Source organism: Antechinus flavipes, chromosome 2 (assembly GCF_016432865.1).
Source record: "Antechinus flavipes isolate AdamAnt ecotype Samford, QLD, Australia chromosome 2, AdamAnt_v2, whole genome shotgun sequence".
Lineage (NCBI taxonomy): Eukaryota > Metazoa > Chordata > Mammalia > Dasyuromorphia > Dasyuridae > Antechinus > Antechinus flavipes.
In genome coordinates, this window is record NC_067399.1 from 407,418,336 (window position 1) to 407,436,561 (window position 18,226).

The 18,226-nt window shown below is 39.7% G+C and overlaps 1 protein-coding gene across 1 annotated transcript in view; it reads right to left on the bottom strand.

Annotated features, from left to right (window-relative positions):
* Window positions 1-188: 188 nt before the first annotated feature.
* Window positions 189-18,226, bottom strand: part of ADAM19 (ADAM metallopeptidase domain 19) — a 120,822-nt gene continuing 102,784 nt past the window's right edge. Inside the window, exons 13-23 of the mRNA XM_051978797.1 lie at window positions 16,977-17,066; window positions 15,619-15,814; window positions 14,849-14,957; window positions 13,858-14,062; window positions 13,298-13,375; window positions 13,049-13,157; window positions 12,692-12,833; window positions 11,597-11,681; window positions 10,952-11,176; window positions 3,109-3,267; window positions 189-2,447 (exon numbers count right to left, since the gene is read on the bottom strand). Of these exons, the coding sequence (XP_051834757.1) occupies window positions 2,394-2,447; window positions 3,109-3,267; window positions 10,952-11,176; window positions 11,597-11,681; window positions 12,692-12,833; window positions 13,049-13,157; window positions 13,298-13,375; window positions 13,858-14,062; window positions 14,849-14,957; window positions 15,619-15,814; window positions 16,977-17,066 (1,452 nt within the window). The 3' untranslated portion in view covers window positions 189-2,393. The remainder of the gene's footprint in view (window positions 2,448-3,108; window positions 3,268-10,951; window positions 11,177-11,596; window positions 11,682-12,691; window positions 12,834-13,048; window positions 13,158-13,297; window positions 13,376-13,857; window positions 14,063-14,848; window positions 14,958-15,618; window positions 15,815-16,976; window positions 17,067-18,226) is intronic.

An 18,226-nucleotide genomic window follows, 5' to 3' on the forward strand; every position in this document is an offset into this window, starting at 1 on the left:
AATCAAGAAGAAAAGGATCTAAATTCTGTGTAAAATCTCCCAAATCAAAAGAAAACTTCACATATACCCTATAGCCTCGACACGCACCAATAAGCAAGTACACAACCTCTCTCCCCCTTTCTCCCTCTCCCTCCCTCTCTCTGTCTCTCTTTATCACACACACACACACACACACACACACACACACACACACACACACACACACAAATACACACACACACTGAAAGTTTACTTTGGAAGGTTTTGTTTTTGTAAAGTTTCAGCCTACAACTTCCAAAGGGACTAGGAGTACCTTTCCAGTTGGTCTCTGAAGTTTATATTCCCTGGGATTTTCTTGGGCCTAAATCCTGAGCAGTACTTCTTAGACAGGGAAGTGGAAATGGGAATCAGGGTAGAAGAGTGGTCTCTAAGACTTTTTGCAAGCCTGAGATTCTATCAGCTTGACCTGCTTTTAGAGAATAGAGGCAGAAACAATACATGAGACAGAGATCCAGAGAAAATTCACCTATTTCCAGGTCTCAGTGCCCCTTTACAGGAATAGAAAGTAGGAAGGAGAAAGGGGTCTTTGAAAAAGCAAATCATTGATTTGATTTCCTTTCCACGTTTTTTTCCAAGGAGAAATGATTTTAGGATTAAATGGTTGCCCTTCTCCCACCAGCTAGACATCTCAGCTGTCCATCTTCTATAATTAGGGATTAGGAGAGAAGCTGTGAGAAGGCTAGGAAAAACATCTGGCTTAACCACTGGAATTTCTGCCAGTGTACAAATGGCTAATGAAGCCCTTTTTTCCATTGTATCCTCTCAAGATTATAAATAATCTTTTTTGGAATAGTTCCACAGATCTATGAGGAGCTGGGTCATTTATGATAGATTGTTTTTAAAAGGGCTGTGAGTTGGCTGGCAGGGAGAATGCTGCACAAACATTCCAAATGGACTTGTGATCTGGATACTCTTCTGGGTCTTTTGCTAGGGAGAACATTTTTCAGAGCTGGGGAATTCAAGGGATGTCTCTTTTCTAGAATATTTGACTAGAGAGGGTTGAACATTAGGTAGAATATGTCTGACCAGGTAGGTAGAGTTAACCCATGTCACATGGCAATTGCTTAGATTCACACTGGAAATTGAAATGTCTTCCTTTACCCCCGATTTCACAAAACAAAATTTAAACTAAACTGTGCAGGGGATAAAGGGAGTATCATTAATGTTTCCACTTTGCTCATCCTACTCTAGTCAGAAGTCCTGAGATCCAATACCAGGAAGCCCAAAACACAAAGATAAACACAGTGTTATAAGCAAGACGCTCTCTGGAATTTTAGGGAATTACTAATAAGCCCTGAGGATAGCTATACATATCACAGCCCTGGAAGGCAGGGTTTGATATTGTCCATTCAACAAAGCACCACACATCATTAGAGTCGAGGGCCTGGGCAAGAGTGAGGTGGAGGGTGGGGGAGAGGGATCACACAATGGACCTGCAGGGCAGCTAATGCTAGAATGGAATGTACCTGATATGCACCAAGGAGGAGAAGCCCACTCTATTGGTACTCATGACCTTTGGCATTACCATTATGGCTCAGAGGAGGCACAAACATGGCGCTCCCCCCTGCTGTCTACATTATTGTAGATGGAGTGGTTCATCTGGCTGTAGTACCTATCTGAGTCAAAAATGACCCGTGTGAATAAAGGAGAAGGGGAAAGGGGAGTAGGGAAGGAGAAAGCTCAGACCTCCACAGGATATCCATTACAAACAAAACAAAAAATAAACACAAAGCAGCCCAACCAAGATGGCTCCAATGACCTGGAGCACCTTGATTGGGTTCTTCTCTGGGTCCCAGGGTTCTCTGGAGCTGGACCACTTTTTCCAACTTCTTTGGGAAGCCATGAAAGAGATGGTGGCTGGATCCACCGCAATCCACAAGTCCCAGAATGGGTTTTCCAGGTTGGGTCTTGATATGAGATGTCATAGGAAATAGATGTGACATCCTCATTAACCTGATTTCTCCTTCAATTCTGGTCTTCAAGAGTTCAGATGACTATTGGAAGGTAAGATATGCTCTGCAAATATGCTGGGTGGTTGACAGTCCATTCTGAAGTCAATGGTCATCTTCGTCCTAGGGTCCAGTCCTCCTCTCTCCCCCAAATCATATATTGCACAAAAGAACACTTAAATTTTGTAGAAATAAGTCACTCAGGGCTTTCCAAGTGAATCTGGGTCAAAGGATCCAAGAATTGGAGGTGATGAGGTTGAAGGTGGGGGAAGGAGGTAAGTTAAGTAAGATGACAAGTAACTATGGTTCTGTCTGATTACAAGACTATGACATCTTTTGTGATATCCAAGGTCTTCACAGAAAAAAGGGAACTCTGGCTGGGACTCCTCAAGTAAAGTGTTGGAATTAGATTTTTGAGCTAGTTACTCCTCTAGCCCTCTGGGCTCTGAAATCTGGGAACTTTGGAAAGAAATAGGGGAAATAATTAGTTCAAGGCACTCAATAAAGACAGACCTAATCACCTGAATGTTTTCTAAGGATGAGTAGTAAGAAAGTGACTTCCCTCTATGAATATCAATCTGTCTATCCCGAACAATAATTCTCACATTATAATATAATATAATAATTCCTTACCCCAGGCCAGTGATGTGTTATCCTTATTTAATAGATGAAGACACTGAGGTTCAGAGAGGAACATTGACCTGACCCATAATTATAGAGCTAATAGTAAGATTCAAACCCAGGTCTTTTAACCCTAACTCTTATTGCCATTATGTTGCCACAGTTGCCATAGGAACATTATCACAGAAAGTGTTCCCTTCCTAGAAAAAACCAAGATGTAAACAAATTATATCCTCACAACCTAAGGACTTAATAAAGGGGTTCAAGCTTTTATGTCTATTCAGGAATCTATTAGATAAACACTGAACTAATCAGCTGATTTCATTTCCCCACCCAAAATAGGTAACCTGATAACACACCAATCAAAAAAGTGCTGTCCAAAATGAAGGAGTCTGTTCTTTTACCCTTAGGAAATTATACTCATTTCTTCTAGACCCCAGGGGCAAGAAGAGGCAACTTGTACCTGTTCCTAATCTAAATACTTCCCCAAGAGACACACCTTAGGAGCCGGAGCCACCAGTGGTTGGAGGTGGCGGGGGCTGCTCGCAGGAACAGGTGGTAGCAGGGCAGAGGAGCTCCCATTCTTTGGAAGTGTCTTGCGCCCTGGCACAGGATTGGCTGGCAGAGCTTTCTGTGGTGGATGCGGTCTGGAGACATTCTAAGGAGAAAGTTAAGAGACTTTCAGCTGATTCTAAACAGACATGGCAATAGCAGAGATCAAAAGGTGGAATTGGTCTCATCGGGATGACCAGCCTTGCTGGGATGGTGGAGAAGAAGTAATCATGGAGAATAAAGATTCATTCAGTTGATTGATAATACCAATACACATTCACCTAGCACTTTTAGAGTTTTAAAAAAATCTGTTCAAAGACATGTTCTCACAAAATCCCTCCTACAAAATCTACATGAAGTAGATAAGGCAAATATTATCCCCATTTGACAGATGAGAGGACCAAAAGATACCTAGACTTACTTATAATTCATGGTTTTTTTGTGGTAAAGCTTCTCCTAGAACTCAAATCTCCTGACTCAAACCCTTTGTTCTTCCCATCAGCCCATATTACCTCAGTGAACAAGGGAAGAGAAAAAGAGAAAGATGTAAGGTGGGAGTTTTGGAGAGGAACACAGAGCTTTCAAATTCTATAATTTTGATTTTGACTCAGTTTTTTTTTTTCAATTTTCTGTTTTTTTATGGAATGACTGACATATCTCAAGGAGATTTATCAAATACAAGAAATGAAAGCAACCTCACATGTCAATGAAATATTCTACTGACTTCTGCGTTATTGACCTTGTCAACCCCTACCCGACCTTTCATTTTTTGAACGTTTTCTGATCACCTGCTAAGTACAAGCCCAAAAAAACAAGGCACATTCCCTGTCCTCATGAAGTTTTTTGACTTTTTCTTTAAACCAGAAAAACCAATTTGACATGTTTAAATTTTTAAATCTGTGCTTTCTTTTCACTGTTTTTCCTTAGTGGACAGTGGAAAAAGTCTGAGGATAATCTCAGAGTTTGAAAAATCCATAATCTAGGTCATTAGACCTTAGAAAATTTAAACTGGTTTATATGGATCATTGAACTCCCGGGAAAGGATGAATAGATGGCTCTTGCAAAAGAGAAGAACTTTTGTCTAATTTATCTCTTTCCTTCCAAAACAATCCCTTAAACAGCCAATAAAATAGGAAGGGATATATTAATTGGGTCCAAAGTGAGGAAATGAACAGCTGTGCACAGATGTCAAACTGTCATTGGAAAAACTCTACTCCAACAGCTGTTTGCCATGCAAAATTGACCTCTCAGGGGAAGCATTAGCAGGAAGGAATCTTCATCCATATCTCAGCATTTGGCCTCCTTGCCTTCCGCCTGCTGTGAAGGGAGGTTCTCCAACTCTTAGCCACTTGGCTGTGTTAAGAGCTATATTAAACTTTCTGAACAGCTCTAGATAAAGAATTCCTCATCTGGATAGAGTCTATGGTCCAAAAGGATAAGGAAATAAGGGAGATCATGCTATCCAGGGACACAAAGAATTTCATGGAAATCAATCAACCAACCTATGAAATATTTCTCTTGAGCACAAAGTATCTGTGAGGAGAAGAGTCTTGAAATGTTGAACTCATTAAAGGCTAAGAACACAGAAATAGATCTTCAGGGTCCTTAACTTGGCCTTCAAGATCTTCCAAGGTCTTTTTAACTTCCCAACTTTATAACTTTGTTGAATAGGGACCCATTAAAGACCTTGAAGTTCTAAGAATACAGAAATAGGTCTTCAGGGTCCTTAACTTGGCCTTCAAGATCTTCCATGGTCTTTATAACTTCCCAAGCACCAAGTTCATATGTGTTTTCCAGGCACATACTTAATGCTTTTTGATTAAATATTTGTTGACATTGAAGCTTATAAAAGCTAAAACCCTGCTTTTAAACTCTCTACATCATTCAAGGCCGGTAGATCTATTTTCTCAGCTATAAAATAGGAACCACAATCTCTTTGTTTGCTTGCCTAAAATGGTCACAGTGGGGTTTAAAGAAGACAATGAATATGAAAAGCCTAAGGGAATATAAAACTTAGAGAACTATACTAAGAATCAATGGTAAGATTAAAAAATGGGAGCCTGCAATCTGGGTCTCAGAGAGCAAAGCCAGCCATTGCATGCACAAGGAAGGGATGAGCTTTCTTGTGTGTCTTTCCCATTGTGAGATCTTCTCATCTGAGAGGAGAGGTTGACTTCAAGAAGTTCTTTTACCAGATTATGTAGGTAATAATGGAGACCAGTATTGGTGGTAAGAAAAAAATACTGGGTGATAGATTATTTGATCAAACAATAAAAGAATAATGAGAAAAACCCCTAGAAATTGCAAAACAGATGGAACAGCCTCATGCACTCTCTGCAATTTATAATTAATCTTAATTCTCCATCTCTTGGGTAATAAGGGTACCTGGGGTAGGGTGAAGGTATTTCTAGATCTTTATGTCAACCTAAGCCATGCCTTGTGTTACTTGACTGTAAATTCTCTGAAAGAACGATATATTTTTTATCTAAACTTTATATTTCTCATCACCCTCTACCCCAGAGGAATAGTACACTGCATAGAGGTATTTAATAAATATCTGTTCAGTTGTAATATTTTGAATTATACTGATCTTGTACACAGCACTTTCTTGAATTGGGAAGTATCAAAGGCTGAGGCTATGAAATTAGACCCAATCTAGCTCTGTTGGTCGACTTGTTCTATCAGACCTAGCTTCTGCTGTTTTGTGCCTAGACAAAGATAGTAACGAACACAAGTCAAACTTGATGGGTATCATCATCATCATCATTTCAATGTTCTGAGCAATTATGATTGAGATAGAAGGGAATCAATCAAGGTAGATCAACAAGTTAGTTCATATTAAGTTTACCAGTAGGAGGAACATCAGCACACCCAGAAACATATTCAAAAAAATGGGGACTGATCTCTAATTTTTCCAAAGTCAAACTTTTCTGGGACTTAGCTCACTCATCAATAAAACAAAAAAAGGTTAGACCTGATGGCCTTAAAGGTTCCTTCTAACTCTAACAATCAATAAGTCTATAATCTGATTTGGATTCAGTGAATAAACCAATATGTCAACATCATAACTCACAGTCACTTTCCAGTCACTCAAATGAAGCCCTTGGATCATTTCAATAGAAGCTATCCTCCACTGCTTTTCCCTTTTATATAGATGCCATTTATCCAAATGAAATGTAATGAAGAACTTGCGTGAGATGTGGCTCTAATTCATTTTTTTTTTTTTTTGGTCATCTAGTTAATCCAATTTTCCCAAAATGATTTTTTATTGAATAAAGATTCCATCTCTAGATATTTTTAGTGATGAGTTTATGAAATAAATCACTTGCATATATTAATGATCTATTTCTAGCTTCTTTACTTTGTTCCATTAATATTTTTCCCCAGGATGACATTTTTATAATTACTGATTTAAAATACATTTTTAAATCTTGTAAGATGAAGTCCCTTTAATTGTTTTTTAAAACTGTTCTATTTTAAAATTGTTTATGATTTTATTAAATCCTGTGATTTAAGTCTATTGATAGAGGCTGCAGAATTGCAATAAATCTACAGATTAATTAGGGAAGAATTTTTTGCAACATTTGTTCAACTTAACTATGAGGAGGTTGATAAATTTTTGTTTAGTTCCTTCCTTGATTTCCATTTTTCTTATGGGTTTCTCTTGATTTTTTTGTTGAGGTTATATACAAATTAAAATGATTTTATTCAACAATTTTGCAGTAAAGTGATATATTACAGTAATACTGTATAATGTAATTTTTTTCAGCATCACTTTTCCTTAGTCCAAAGATCAGAATCATATTTTCCTCATCTAAGGAATATGAGTTTGCCAACTTTTTCTATTTAACCTATGTTTCTCTATTTAAATAATCTCTATGAAGAAAAAATTTTTTAAGTGTTTAGAATTCACTGATGTGTCCATGCAGCAGCAAACCACTGGGTTTTTTGGGGATAGCTCTTTAATGATTTGTTGATTTCTCCTCCTACAATAAATTTTCTACTTTGGTCGGGATAGTTTTAATAACTTATAGTGGTAAATAAACATCAATTTCCTTCAGCGCTTCAAATTTATTAGCATAAAGCTTTGCATAGTAGTCTCTGTTCATTGTCTTGATTTGTTTTGGTTTCATAATCTCTGCTTTCTCATTTCTAACTTTGGAAATTAGGGATTATTTTTTAAAATTGATATATCCATTCTTTATAGATTTGTTATTGGTTTTATTTGTCAATTCAATTGTTTAATTATTTTCAATTATGTTAACTTTATTTCTTGTTTTGGTTATTTTCTTTCCTATTTTCTCTTGGTATATCATTTCACTTCTTTTCTAAGATTTTTAAGTCTGGAGTCATCTGGCTAAGTTTCTGTATTTATTGATATGGGCATTCAACACTACCAGGTTTGTCTCTAGGTTTTCCTTTGGCTATATTCCCCAAATTTTTATATATAGTACCTAGTGGTCTCCAACAGATATAACCCGTTATTTTTTTTTTGACAATTTGCTTTACTTTATCTAATAGATTTAATATTTTAATCTTAATTTTAATTATATTAAATCTACAAAATGGATTTAATAGATTACTTAACCATAACCCAAATGGCTTTTAACTTTTGATTACATGATTATAATTTATGACTAACTTTGTTAAATTATAACTCAATGAATAATGTATAGAATCTATGCTTTCTATCTTTCTTAGTCAGAATGTATTTTTGTTTACTTTCCATGTATTTTAGGATGGGGAGGAAGATATGTGTATTTCTTTTCTATTTTCTTTTTTTCTCTTTTCTTATGCTTGTTGAATGAGTTAAATTTTAATTTACTCAATACAATTTTCTGAAAGTTTTCATAATTACTAGTGAAATATTTATCTTATATTGTTTTAAGTCATTGCCTTCATAACTCAATTAATTATCTTGGTACCTTTATAATGTCATCGAAATGCATATAGTTTTGTGAATTGTTCAAAGTCCAAAAGTTTAATATTTGTTCATTTCTTTCTTTCTAACAATATGTTAAGTTTGGCTGGATAGATAGCTCTAGGATTTCTAGTCCATGCATATGGGATAGTGGAAAACCTAATTTCAAATCCCACTTCTGACATTTAGTGGTATGATCATAAGCAGATTTTTTTTTTTTAACTTTCTGCCCTTCACTTTCCTCATCAGTAAAATGGGCATTATATTAGTAGTACCTGCTTCATGGGGAGTTATGAGACTCAAATTACAAAGTATTCTATGGAAAGTACTTTGCAAACTTTAAAGAACTATATTTGTTGTTCAGTCACTCAGTTGTGCCTGACTCTTCATGACCATATCACATCAATACTGGCCATAGGGTTTTCTTGGCAAAGACACTGAAATAGTTGGCCATTTTCTTCTCTAATGGATTGCAAACAGGGTCAAGTGACTTGACCAAGTTCACACAGTTAATAAGGGTCTGAGGCCAGATTTGCACTCAGATTATATTTCTAGGGCAGCTTTGTAGTTCAATGGATAAAATACTGTGGCTGGAGTCAGGAAGACTTATCTCCCTGAGTTAAAATCTGGCTTCAAATACTTACTAGCTTTGTGACCCTGGGCAAGCCACTTAACTTATTTGCCTCAGTTCCTCAATTATAAATGATCTAGAGATTATAGTCCAATTTATCTGATTATTCTTTCTTGGAAAATCTACTATCGTAATTCTGAGTATGCTCTTTTATCTTATTGCAGTTCATATAGGATTCTTTCCTGTTATTTTAACATTAATAAAGTTGACTCATTAGTTTTTTACCAAGTAGAAATTCGGATTCTTTATATTTATCTATTGTCACATTTTCATAATTTTAGAAAGTTTTCCTCAGTAATCTTCTAACTATTTTTTCTGGTTTTGCTTTTTCACATTTTTTAAAAGCAATCCTGACACTGGTATGCTTTAACCTTGTGTCATTTATATTTTAATACATAAAAATTTTGTCAGTATGTGAGCTCTCTTCTTAGCTTGCTTTTCTGCTTTGTATATGTTGTCTGTGCCTCTGTTTCCTACCATTGTGAATCTTAAGGGTGATTGGTTCTACAAGGATTTTTTCAGGTTTTTCAATTACATTTGCTAGATTGGTCATATTTTTTTTCATCATATTCTTCTGATTTTTAAAAGTATCTTTTCATTCCCGCTTCAGTTCTTCTCATTTAAAAATGTCTACAATTTTTTTTTTATTTGTTCTGGCAATTTTCTTAACATGGAAATTCCTCATTCAATTATTTAAATGTGGCAAATATCCTTTGAAGGATGTCAGGTTATTTGTATTTTTTTTTTTTTTTTGCCTCTGGGATTTTAATTTGTTTCAGTTGCTCTGTGGTATTTTGTGGTATTGTGTTTTTATTATGCTGGTTCTTTATTTTCTTTTGTGGTAAATTTTTATCATGTGTGGTTTTTTAACTACTCCTCCTACTTTGGTATTTCTCTGGTTTTTTAAGGGAATGTGAGGAGCTTGGTTTACTTATAACTTCTCACTCCACCATCTTGACTGGAAGTCTGCCCAAGGACATCTAACCCAGCTGTGCTCAATATCTCTGTCTTAGTAAACACCCCTGATGTGAGGGGAAACGATCTCTGTACTTAGACACTAGGGATATTTATTTGACACGGATTCGTGGTCCCTTCCTGGTTTTGTTTGCTCCTTCTTCCTGCCAGAAGCCTTGTCAACTGGGAGGTGGGGCTGGCTGTTGAAATTGCTTGTTTGTTTCCTTCTGAACTCCAAAAGCATAGCTGTACATTTAAATTTCTTTTTCTCTGCCTTTCTTTTCCACCCCCTTGACCTGGTACTCAGGGCCAGGGGATAATATGAGGTGAGTTTTAGCTCTTTCTTCCTCAAAAAATGATTGTGTGGATTTCTAGGAATAATAGGCTTATAACTTCTCTCTTCAATTTCTTTTTTTCCCCTTTCTTTTTCTTCTTTCTATTTTTCTTCCTTCTTTTTTTCTGTTTTTCCCCCCTCCTCTCAATTTATCCTCTCTCTGCTTTCGTCTTTCTCTTCTCACTATTCCCCTCCTTTTTATCTCTTTCTAATGTTGTCTTCCCTCTTCCTTTTATCTTTCCCTTCTTTTTCTCATGTCTTCCTCTTCCTTTCTCTCTTCTTTTTCTTCTCTATTTCTCTTTCTTATTTCAGTTTTTAGGAAATGCAGGAAAGAAGCATTAACAAGAAATCAAAATCAAAACCAACTCTTCTTAATCTTGATCCTAACTACTCTAAACTCACCAAAGCCCTGACCCTTTATCCTAGAATCCTTATGAACCTGCCTGTAAATTCCAAACTGCACCATCTGGACCAAGAAGAACAGGAGGAAATAAATCCAAGGTGAATAAGGCAACAGGAATACAACTGAGTATTTACCTCTGGGAAAGGGGAAGTAGCAAATAATGAAGCCCAGGAGGTTTAGCTGAAGATGGAAAGTCTAGTAGCTTCAGGGAAGCAGCAGCTCTCCCTGCCTGATTTTCCTCAGCAGACAGTTCTCTCATTAGAGGGCATCATTAGCATGTTCTGATGAAACAGGTACCTTTTTATTCATAAGTTCTTCTTTGTTCTAAGTTCTTTGCAGTTAGTGATAATAGGGTTGGGAACTGCTGAGATTATAATGCAGTGATGCTATTAACACTATGTTGCATCCCACATTTAACTATATGACCTTAGCAAAGTCACTTGCACTTTCTAAGTCTTAGGTTGCTCATTTATAAAATTAGAAGGTTGTTCTGGATAGTCTCTAAGATTCTTTCAGCTCTCATACTATAAGATGGGAAAAATCTTACCTGCGTAGCACTATAATTAGGAGCAGGAGGCACAGGCCGGCTTGGGGGGGGCCTTCTCATAGAGTCCTCTTTTTCCACTTGGGGCATGGCTCCTGGGGAGTTCCTGATGTCCCTGCTGAGGTGTACCAAGAGAGGGGGAGGTGGGGAGCCCCCATGCATATAGTCTGGAGGTGGTCTGGGGGGAGGTTGTAATGGCTTGCGTGGAACTTCAGGTGTGTTGTTAACCTATATATGGGGTTAAACACAAAACACTGATGAGACATCCATACCCCACACCTGAATGATCTACATCTGTATATGTACAGATGCCCTCCTGTATATTCCATTAGGATGGATGACCACAGGTAGTGTGATAGGTAGGATATATTCTGGAAGATCCTTCTAACTCTAGAATCTATCCAGATTATCCAGAGATACTTGGAGAAGTCTTGTTTTGCCAAATATGTTTTTTTCAAGAATGCCATAATTAGACATAACTTTTAGGCCAATTTAGTAAAATTTGTTCACAAATTTATTTGTAACTCCTTTCCCTCCCTTCCCAAGAACTCTGGAGAAAACTAATGGAAAATATGCAATATGAATGCTTCTAGGAGAGTGCAGAAATAGGAAGAAGGTGCAGGATTCCCAAACATTCATGGGACTTACTTTTCTTTTTCCCTGAGGTGTCTGTAACTTGAAAGTTGGGTTGGCATGGCCAGTCCCACCATTCTGAGTCACCTTGAAGGGGCAACTGGAAAAAAGAGAGAAAAAAATGGAGTGGATAACCCACAGGTGCTATCAAAGACAAGTCCCTTCATGCTCCTAATCACAATCAATGTGTCCAGATTTTTCCCTTTTCTACATTCCTTTGTACCCTGATAAAAAGGAGCTTCTATTCCCCTCTGTATGGTCCCTAGAACCCACCCTACCACCCTCCAGTCCCCTTCTCCATAGTCTGGTCTAAAAATGATATAGTCCACATGCATGGCCCTCTGAAGATGGAAAGCATCACAAACAAAACTTCCACTTTCCCAGTAATACTTTTCTTCCCTCAAAGCTATTTTAGCAAAAAGCTTGGGCTCTGCATCAGAAGATTTTGCATTAACGTGTTGTTTTTGGTTAAAAAAGAAAAGATAAAAGAGAGGAGGAAGTAACTTGCAATATAAAAAAATTAAATAAGGCTAAGACATGCCAAAATAGAAAGCCTCATATCCTGACTCCAAACACAGAAATGGGATGGGGTAATTCAACTTTGCCCACCTCTGTTCCTTTGCTCTAGCACCCCAACCCTCCTCACCTCAGTCTCTCAGCCTCAGAGAATGTCTCACTTACTTTTCAAGGTATATTTCAAGCTTCACTTTCTAATCTACATAAAGCCTTTCTTTCCCTAGAGAGCTCAACTGTTACTGCCTTCTTTCCCTAAATACTTTATAGTGGATAGCCTTGTGTTCATTTAAATTTATTCTGCATGCACTTAGCATGCTGTCAGCTCCAGGTACCAGAACTGTTCATTACAGCTCTACCTGTCTAAGTTCCTAGTAGCTCTAGCCCTTTATTTAGAAGTAGATCATCTCCAACTTTCAAAATCCAAAGGAGGCTAAATGACCTCAGAAAGTCCATCGACCATGTCAGACTTCTAAAAGACTTGTCATTAAAAGGTGAGAGATTCAAGGCAGGGAACCAGCTTGAGGAATATTATAATTGTCCGGAGTTAACTTGGGGCAGGGGCTATGTGAGGAGGAAGGCCGACACTCATCTCACCTGAACTGTTGTCTCCACTTGGAAGGGAGAGCAGAGGGCTTTAGTGGGCCCAGTTTGCGCCTTTTGTAGCAATAGAGCACTAGTAGGATGATACCCAATAACAAGATGGCGGACAACACTCCAGCTACCACAGGGCCAACACCTGTCAGAAAGAGAATGAAGAAACAAAGCTGGAAAAAATCCTCTGAATGCTAGTGTAAGAGTCATTGAGACTTAAGAAGCTTCTGAGGAAAGTAAGGGCTCATAATTATCATTACTCCTACAAGTTTCCCCAAGGTCTTCCATCCCTCCCTCTGACTGGTTCTGTCCCCCTTCCCAAAATACAGGGAATGACAAAGATGAGGGTATCTCACTCACTCTGGGGGGGCATGGGCCCACTGTCAATGCTGCCTCCATGGCCCACAGTGTTGCAGAAAGGTGGAGCCCACCCTTGGAAGCAATGACAATTCTGTTTATTGTTACAGACCTGTGGTGGAAAGACAGGAGGCATGAGAGCCTGCCTTGTGGCAGACTCAGGAGAGAACCCTGGTCTCCCACAGAGAACTGCCTCCTCCACCCCCCATGAAAACAGAGGACAAGTCATGGGGGATTTCTGCCAAGACCTACCCCATGGCCATTGCATTTCTTCCCACAACCTTCAGTTTCAAAAAAGGAGGTGTTCCTGCATTGTCCTTCGAAGCAAATCTGTGGAAGAAGGAACTGAGTCATCCACAAGCTGGGAATCAGGAATCTTGGCTTCTAAATCCTGTCTTTACCAAGACTTAAAACTGAAGCCATGCACGCCCTGAGATTTCAATTCTCCATTTTAAGATTCCCCCAGGAAAAGGCAGAGAGTCATGTTCTGACTGGAGTTCATGACCCGCAGTCATCCTATTGCACTGGCAGACAACTTTAATTATATGAAGGTAAAATCTATCTTGCTGGACCTTCCATCCATTCATCCTTAGCTCTACTCTATAAAGTCAAGTAGATTAAGTCCAGTCCCTCTCTCTCCACATTTCCAAAGGGAGACCTTGAATTTGGGGCCTGAGTTACTTTATCCCTACTGTCTACCTTGTCCCTAATGCTCTTCTAGGACAGATGGAGGCTTGTCTCTAACAACCCCAACTGCCTTACTAAGCCTTCCTGAAGTCCATTCTCCACTGTTGCCAGGCAAGAGCACTCACATGGTTATAGCCACACTTGGTTCCTGTCATCACTAGCCCCGGATCCAACATGTCCCCCTCTTCTTCTGGAGCTCGGTACACATGGGTGCCCCGGCAGTGGATTTTCTTCCCATTTATGGTGATGGTGGTATCAATAGGCACTGCATTGGACTCCAGGGGCCTGGCCTCTGAACTCTGGCACTGGATCTTCCCACACTTGGCATCTCTAAACCCAAGGAAGAAAAGGAGGTGGAACTCAAGGAAGGGGACAGAAGCCTGGTACCACACACTGGTTCTATCTGAAAGGCCCTCCCCACTGGTGAGCAAAGAATCCTAAAGCCAAAGCCATCTTGGTTCTTCTAGCCAGGGGTCTTCAAACTTTTTAAATAGGGGGCCAGTTCACTGTCCCTCAGACTGTTGGAGGCTGGACTATAAGAAAAACAAGAACTTTGTTTTGTGGGCCTTTAAATAAAGAAACTTCATAGCCCTGGGTGAGGGGGATAATCGTCCTCAGCTGCTGCATCTGGCCTGCGGCTGTAGTTTGAGGACCCCTGTTAGCCACTCCTTCTGGATTCAGCATTCTTCCTCTTCCTCAGACCCTGAGGTGAGGTACACAGGTGCCCCAATAGTGGATTTACCTCCCATTCATGGTGATGGTGGTATCCATGGGGCACACAGAATGGGGCAGAATCGGCTAGGACCAACTCCTTCTTTGGGGAAAAAAGCAAGCACTGATAGCACAACTTTGTAGGTTGTTTGTTTTCCCAATCATGAGAAGAGATTAGCAGTGATTCATCCCCTTTCTGTCACCAGGCCTTGGTTTAGAAAGAAAGGCCTGCATGTTATAAACAAGCACTACAGGAGAGGCAGGCATCTGGCCAAGGCTTGTCTGGTCCATCTGGAGCTTACCGAGGCCCTCAGATACTCTGGGGTCAGAGCTAGGCTGGGGGTGGTAACAAGAAAGACCTTTCTATCAGTCTGCTCCCCAAAGGACCTCTCCTACAATCATCACCTCATGGCACACTTCTTGTGTTCTCCATTCATGTCCTTCCCACAATTCCCAAAAGGGTCTCCTGCTACGTTCACCTTCTCAAAGCAGAGGTCGGGGGCAGGGCGAGCTCCTGGGAAGAGAAGGGAACACATTTATCAAGCAACCTCCTTCAAGAGAGCTCAGAAGAGGTCCTCTGCAAAACTGTGTCATCACTGACTCTGTATTGGAAGCTTCACAGAATACCCTTCATGTTCTGTTCCCTCCACTCTGTTCTACTATTAAAATAAAAATAATAACTAGCATTGACATAGATAGCACTTTTAGATTTTCCAAAGTGTTTTACAAGTATTATTCCATTTGATCTTCATAATGACTCTAAGAGGTAGGTTCTATTTTTATCCCCATTTTATAGATGAGGAAATGGAGACAAGTCAAAAGTTAAGTGGCTTGCTTAGTGTCACAGTTAATAGGGTCTGAATCAGATTTTCATCCAGTTCCTCCTGATTTCAGGTCCACTACTCCACCTCGCTGCCTCTAAGATCTATGTTTTATTTTGTCTGTTTTTTTTTTTCACTTTTGACAAAGACATTTATATAAAGCTTCTTCCAAATCCTTTGTCCTACCTAGCCAGGAGATTTGTAGTGAAAAAAGGAGTTTCCTAAATCTTATGGCACCATACATATGAGTTGTGAAGTTCTCTTCACACTAAGACACTGGCATTTAGAGGAAAGAATCAGATTGAGATGAAGGTTTTTAGGAGGAGAGATGTATGTCATTGGAGAAAGACTCACCAGGCCCCCAGAGCTGTTGGCACTGCTCCTGATAGGTAAGGCACATGCCGTTGTAACAGTAAGCCTGCCCGCCTTCACACGGGGTGCCATCCATCTGATAGAAGTTGGTGGGACAATGAGGTGACTTTCCAGTGCAGAACTCCGGAAGGTCACACTGCCGGGACTGCTCACGGCACAGAGTGCCTGGAGGTAGCAGCTGAGTAACAAGAAAAGAAGGCATCAGTCAATAAGTGAATTCTCTTTCACCTCACAAGGGCTCTCTCATTAGCATCCTTTTTATATTTCAATGGATTTTTCTGATTTTCCATTTTTAACCCCAATATTGTAGTGATGGGACAGGGTTATTGATTTTGGAAACCCATAAGCTCAGAAGAATCAAGATTATAGATGGAGGAACAAATACCCTCAAGGATAAAACCAAAAGGAGAAGTGAGTCAGTTAAGTCCCAACTACAGGAAGTCATAGATAGATGCTCCAAGAGTTGCACAATACCTTAAAGGGTATACACTCTCTCATTAACTCAACTCTTTCCCAACTTCATCCCTATCAGTATTCCAATGGAAGTCTGGTGACCAGGAGTACTAGACAGAATAGACTTTATCTCTCCCTCTCCCTATTCCTCCACCATTAGTCAGAGCTTCACACCTGTTCAGTCTCACCTTTACATTCCTGAGGAGGCCCAAAGTTTATCCTAAAGACATGCATGATGTCTCGGGAGCTACTTTGTAAAGAACAAATTATGCTGCAACCTTCCCACTAACTGCAAGCAGCACGTCCTTCCTTCTCTGGAGAGAAGTGGACAACGTCCATTGTGCTAGCACGTAATAGTACAAACCTGAGATCTGAATGGCGATAGGTGATAAGGACGTGAGCTGGGAAACATAGTTATTTACTGACTTTATAAATGAAATCTGAGTCACCCTTTGGAAAAAGAACAGAGATGCTTTAGGGGAGATACAAGTCTTTATCTGTAGGTTATAAGCAATCAATGTTCACTAAGTCTCGGGCCACCGAATGCATTCTGCCCCCTGGTATATGGCTTTCTTCCTTGGGAGGAATTGCTCAAACTTCCCTGTTCACCACTAGAACAAATAAAACAATTCCTTCTGAGAGAATAAACCAGATCTTCCACTAAGCTCCCAGAGAAAGCCAAACAATACATTTTGGCAGCTTCAAAGAATGGAAGGGAGAGTTCCCTAGGATGGTTAGAGTCAGACTGATCTAGAGATAAGGTGATGGAGTCGGTGCTCGTGGACAATCTCTTCCACCTGAAAGCTTCTTCCCATGCCTTCTCCCTCCACCAATGGAAGACAATCATGTAGCCAGTGCCCCTCCCTACAGCAGCCCTGTCTCCTCACCTTGCACTGGTGGCAGCAGGAGCCATGGGCACACTCTGCCCCTGGTTTCAGAGTACAATTAGAAGCATTGCAGCAGGGATTGTGGCATTCCTGGGGGAGAGAGCAGCAGTCAGGAAATGTTTACAGTGCTGATAGGAAAGGTGGTGAGGATGGAGAGGGACACAGAAATCCAGGTGCCTCCCTTCCATATCCCTGCTCTTCCATCCATGAGCTATAGATCCAGAAGGTGTGTACCCCAAAATCCACACCTTGAAGAGCTTCTATAAATCCACTCATTTGGCCCACAATTGCCTAGATCAGTGGTTCTCAAACTTTTGTTTTCAGTATCTTTATCCTATTAAAAATTATTGAGGATCTCTCCAAAGAGTTTTTGTTTATCTGGATGATATTTATAGACATTTGCCATATTGGAAATAAAAACTATTTTTGAATTTGTAGACCCTCTAAAAGGGTTTCAGAGATCCCCAGGACCCAGGGGTCCTCAAACTTTTTAAATAGAGGGCCAGTTCACTGTCCCTCAGACTGTTGGAGGACCGGACTATAGTAAAAACAAAAACTTTGTTTTGTGGGTCTTTAAATGAAGAAACTGCATAGCCCTGGGTGAGGGGGGTAAACGTCCTCAGCTGCTGCATCTGGCCTGCGGGCTGTAGTTTGAGAACCCCTACCTAGACCATACTTTGAGAACCACTGGCCTAGATTAAGACCCTCAGAACAAAGGGCAGGTGAACATAGTTCAATTAGGCTCCTGGGTTCAGCACCAGAGACTCCCCTTCTTACTAAAACTGATCTCAGCCCAACTAGTTCCTTCCACACCTAAAACATTATGAGTCTGCAGGTAGATAGTCCTTCCCTTCTTCCCACTGGCCTCAGTGGGGCTAATTTATTCATCAGATAAGAACTTTTCATGTATAAAACACATACAGCAAGCTGATAAAACTCTCAGTTGAAAGTCCTCATCACAATTATGCTGGAGGCTGGGGGAATTTACTGGAGTAAAGGCAGGGTGGTAGTTCAAAGCAAGACTTATCTAGAGAATCTCTGGGCATGAAAAACAGAGCAAGTCTCTCCCTGTTAGTCCTTATTCCCTGTCTTTAGGGAATTGTTTACTTATCTACTATTTTCTATCATTGGGATTACAGTATCTGTAGCTAGAAAGATACTAGAGATCATCCAGGAAGGGAATTTATAGGTTCCCCCAATTCAGTATCCTCCTCCTCATTTTACAGATGAGGACACTGAGAACAAGAAAG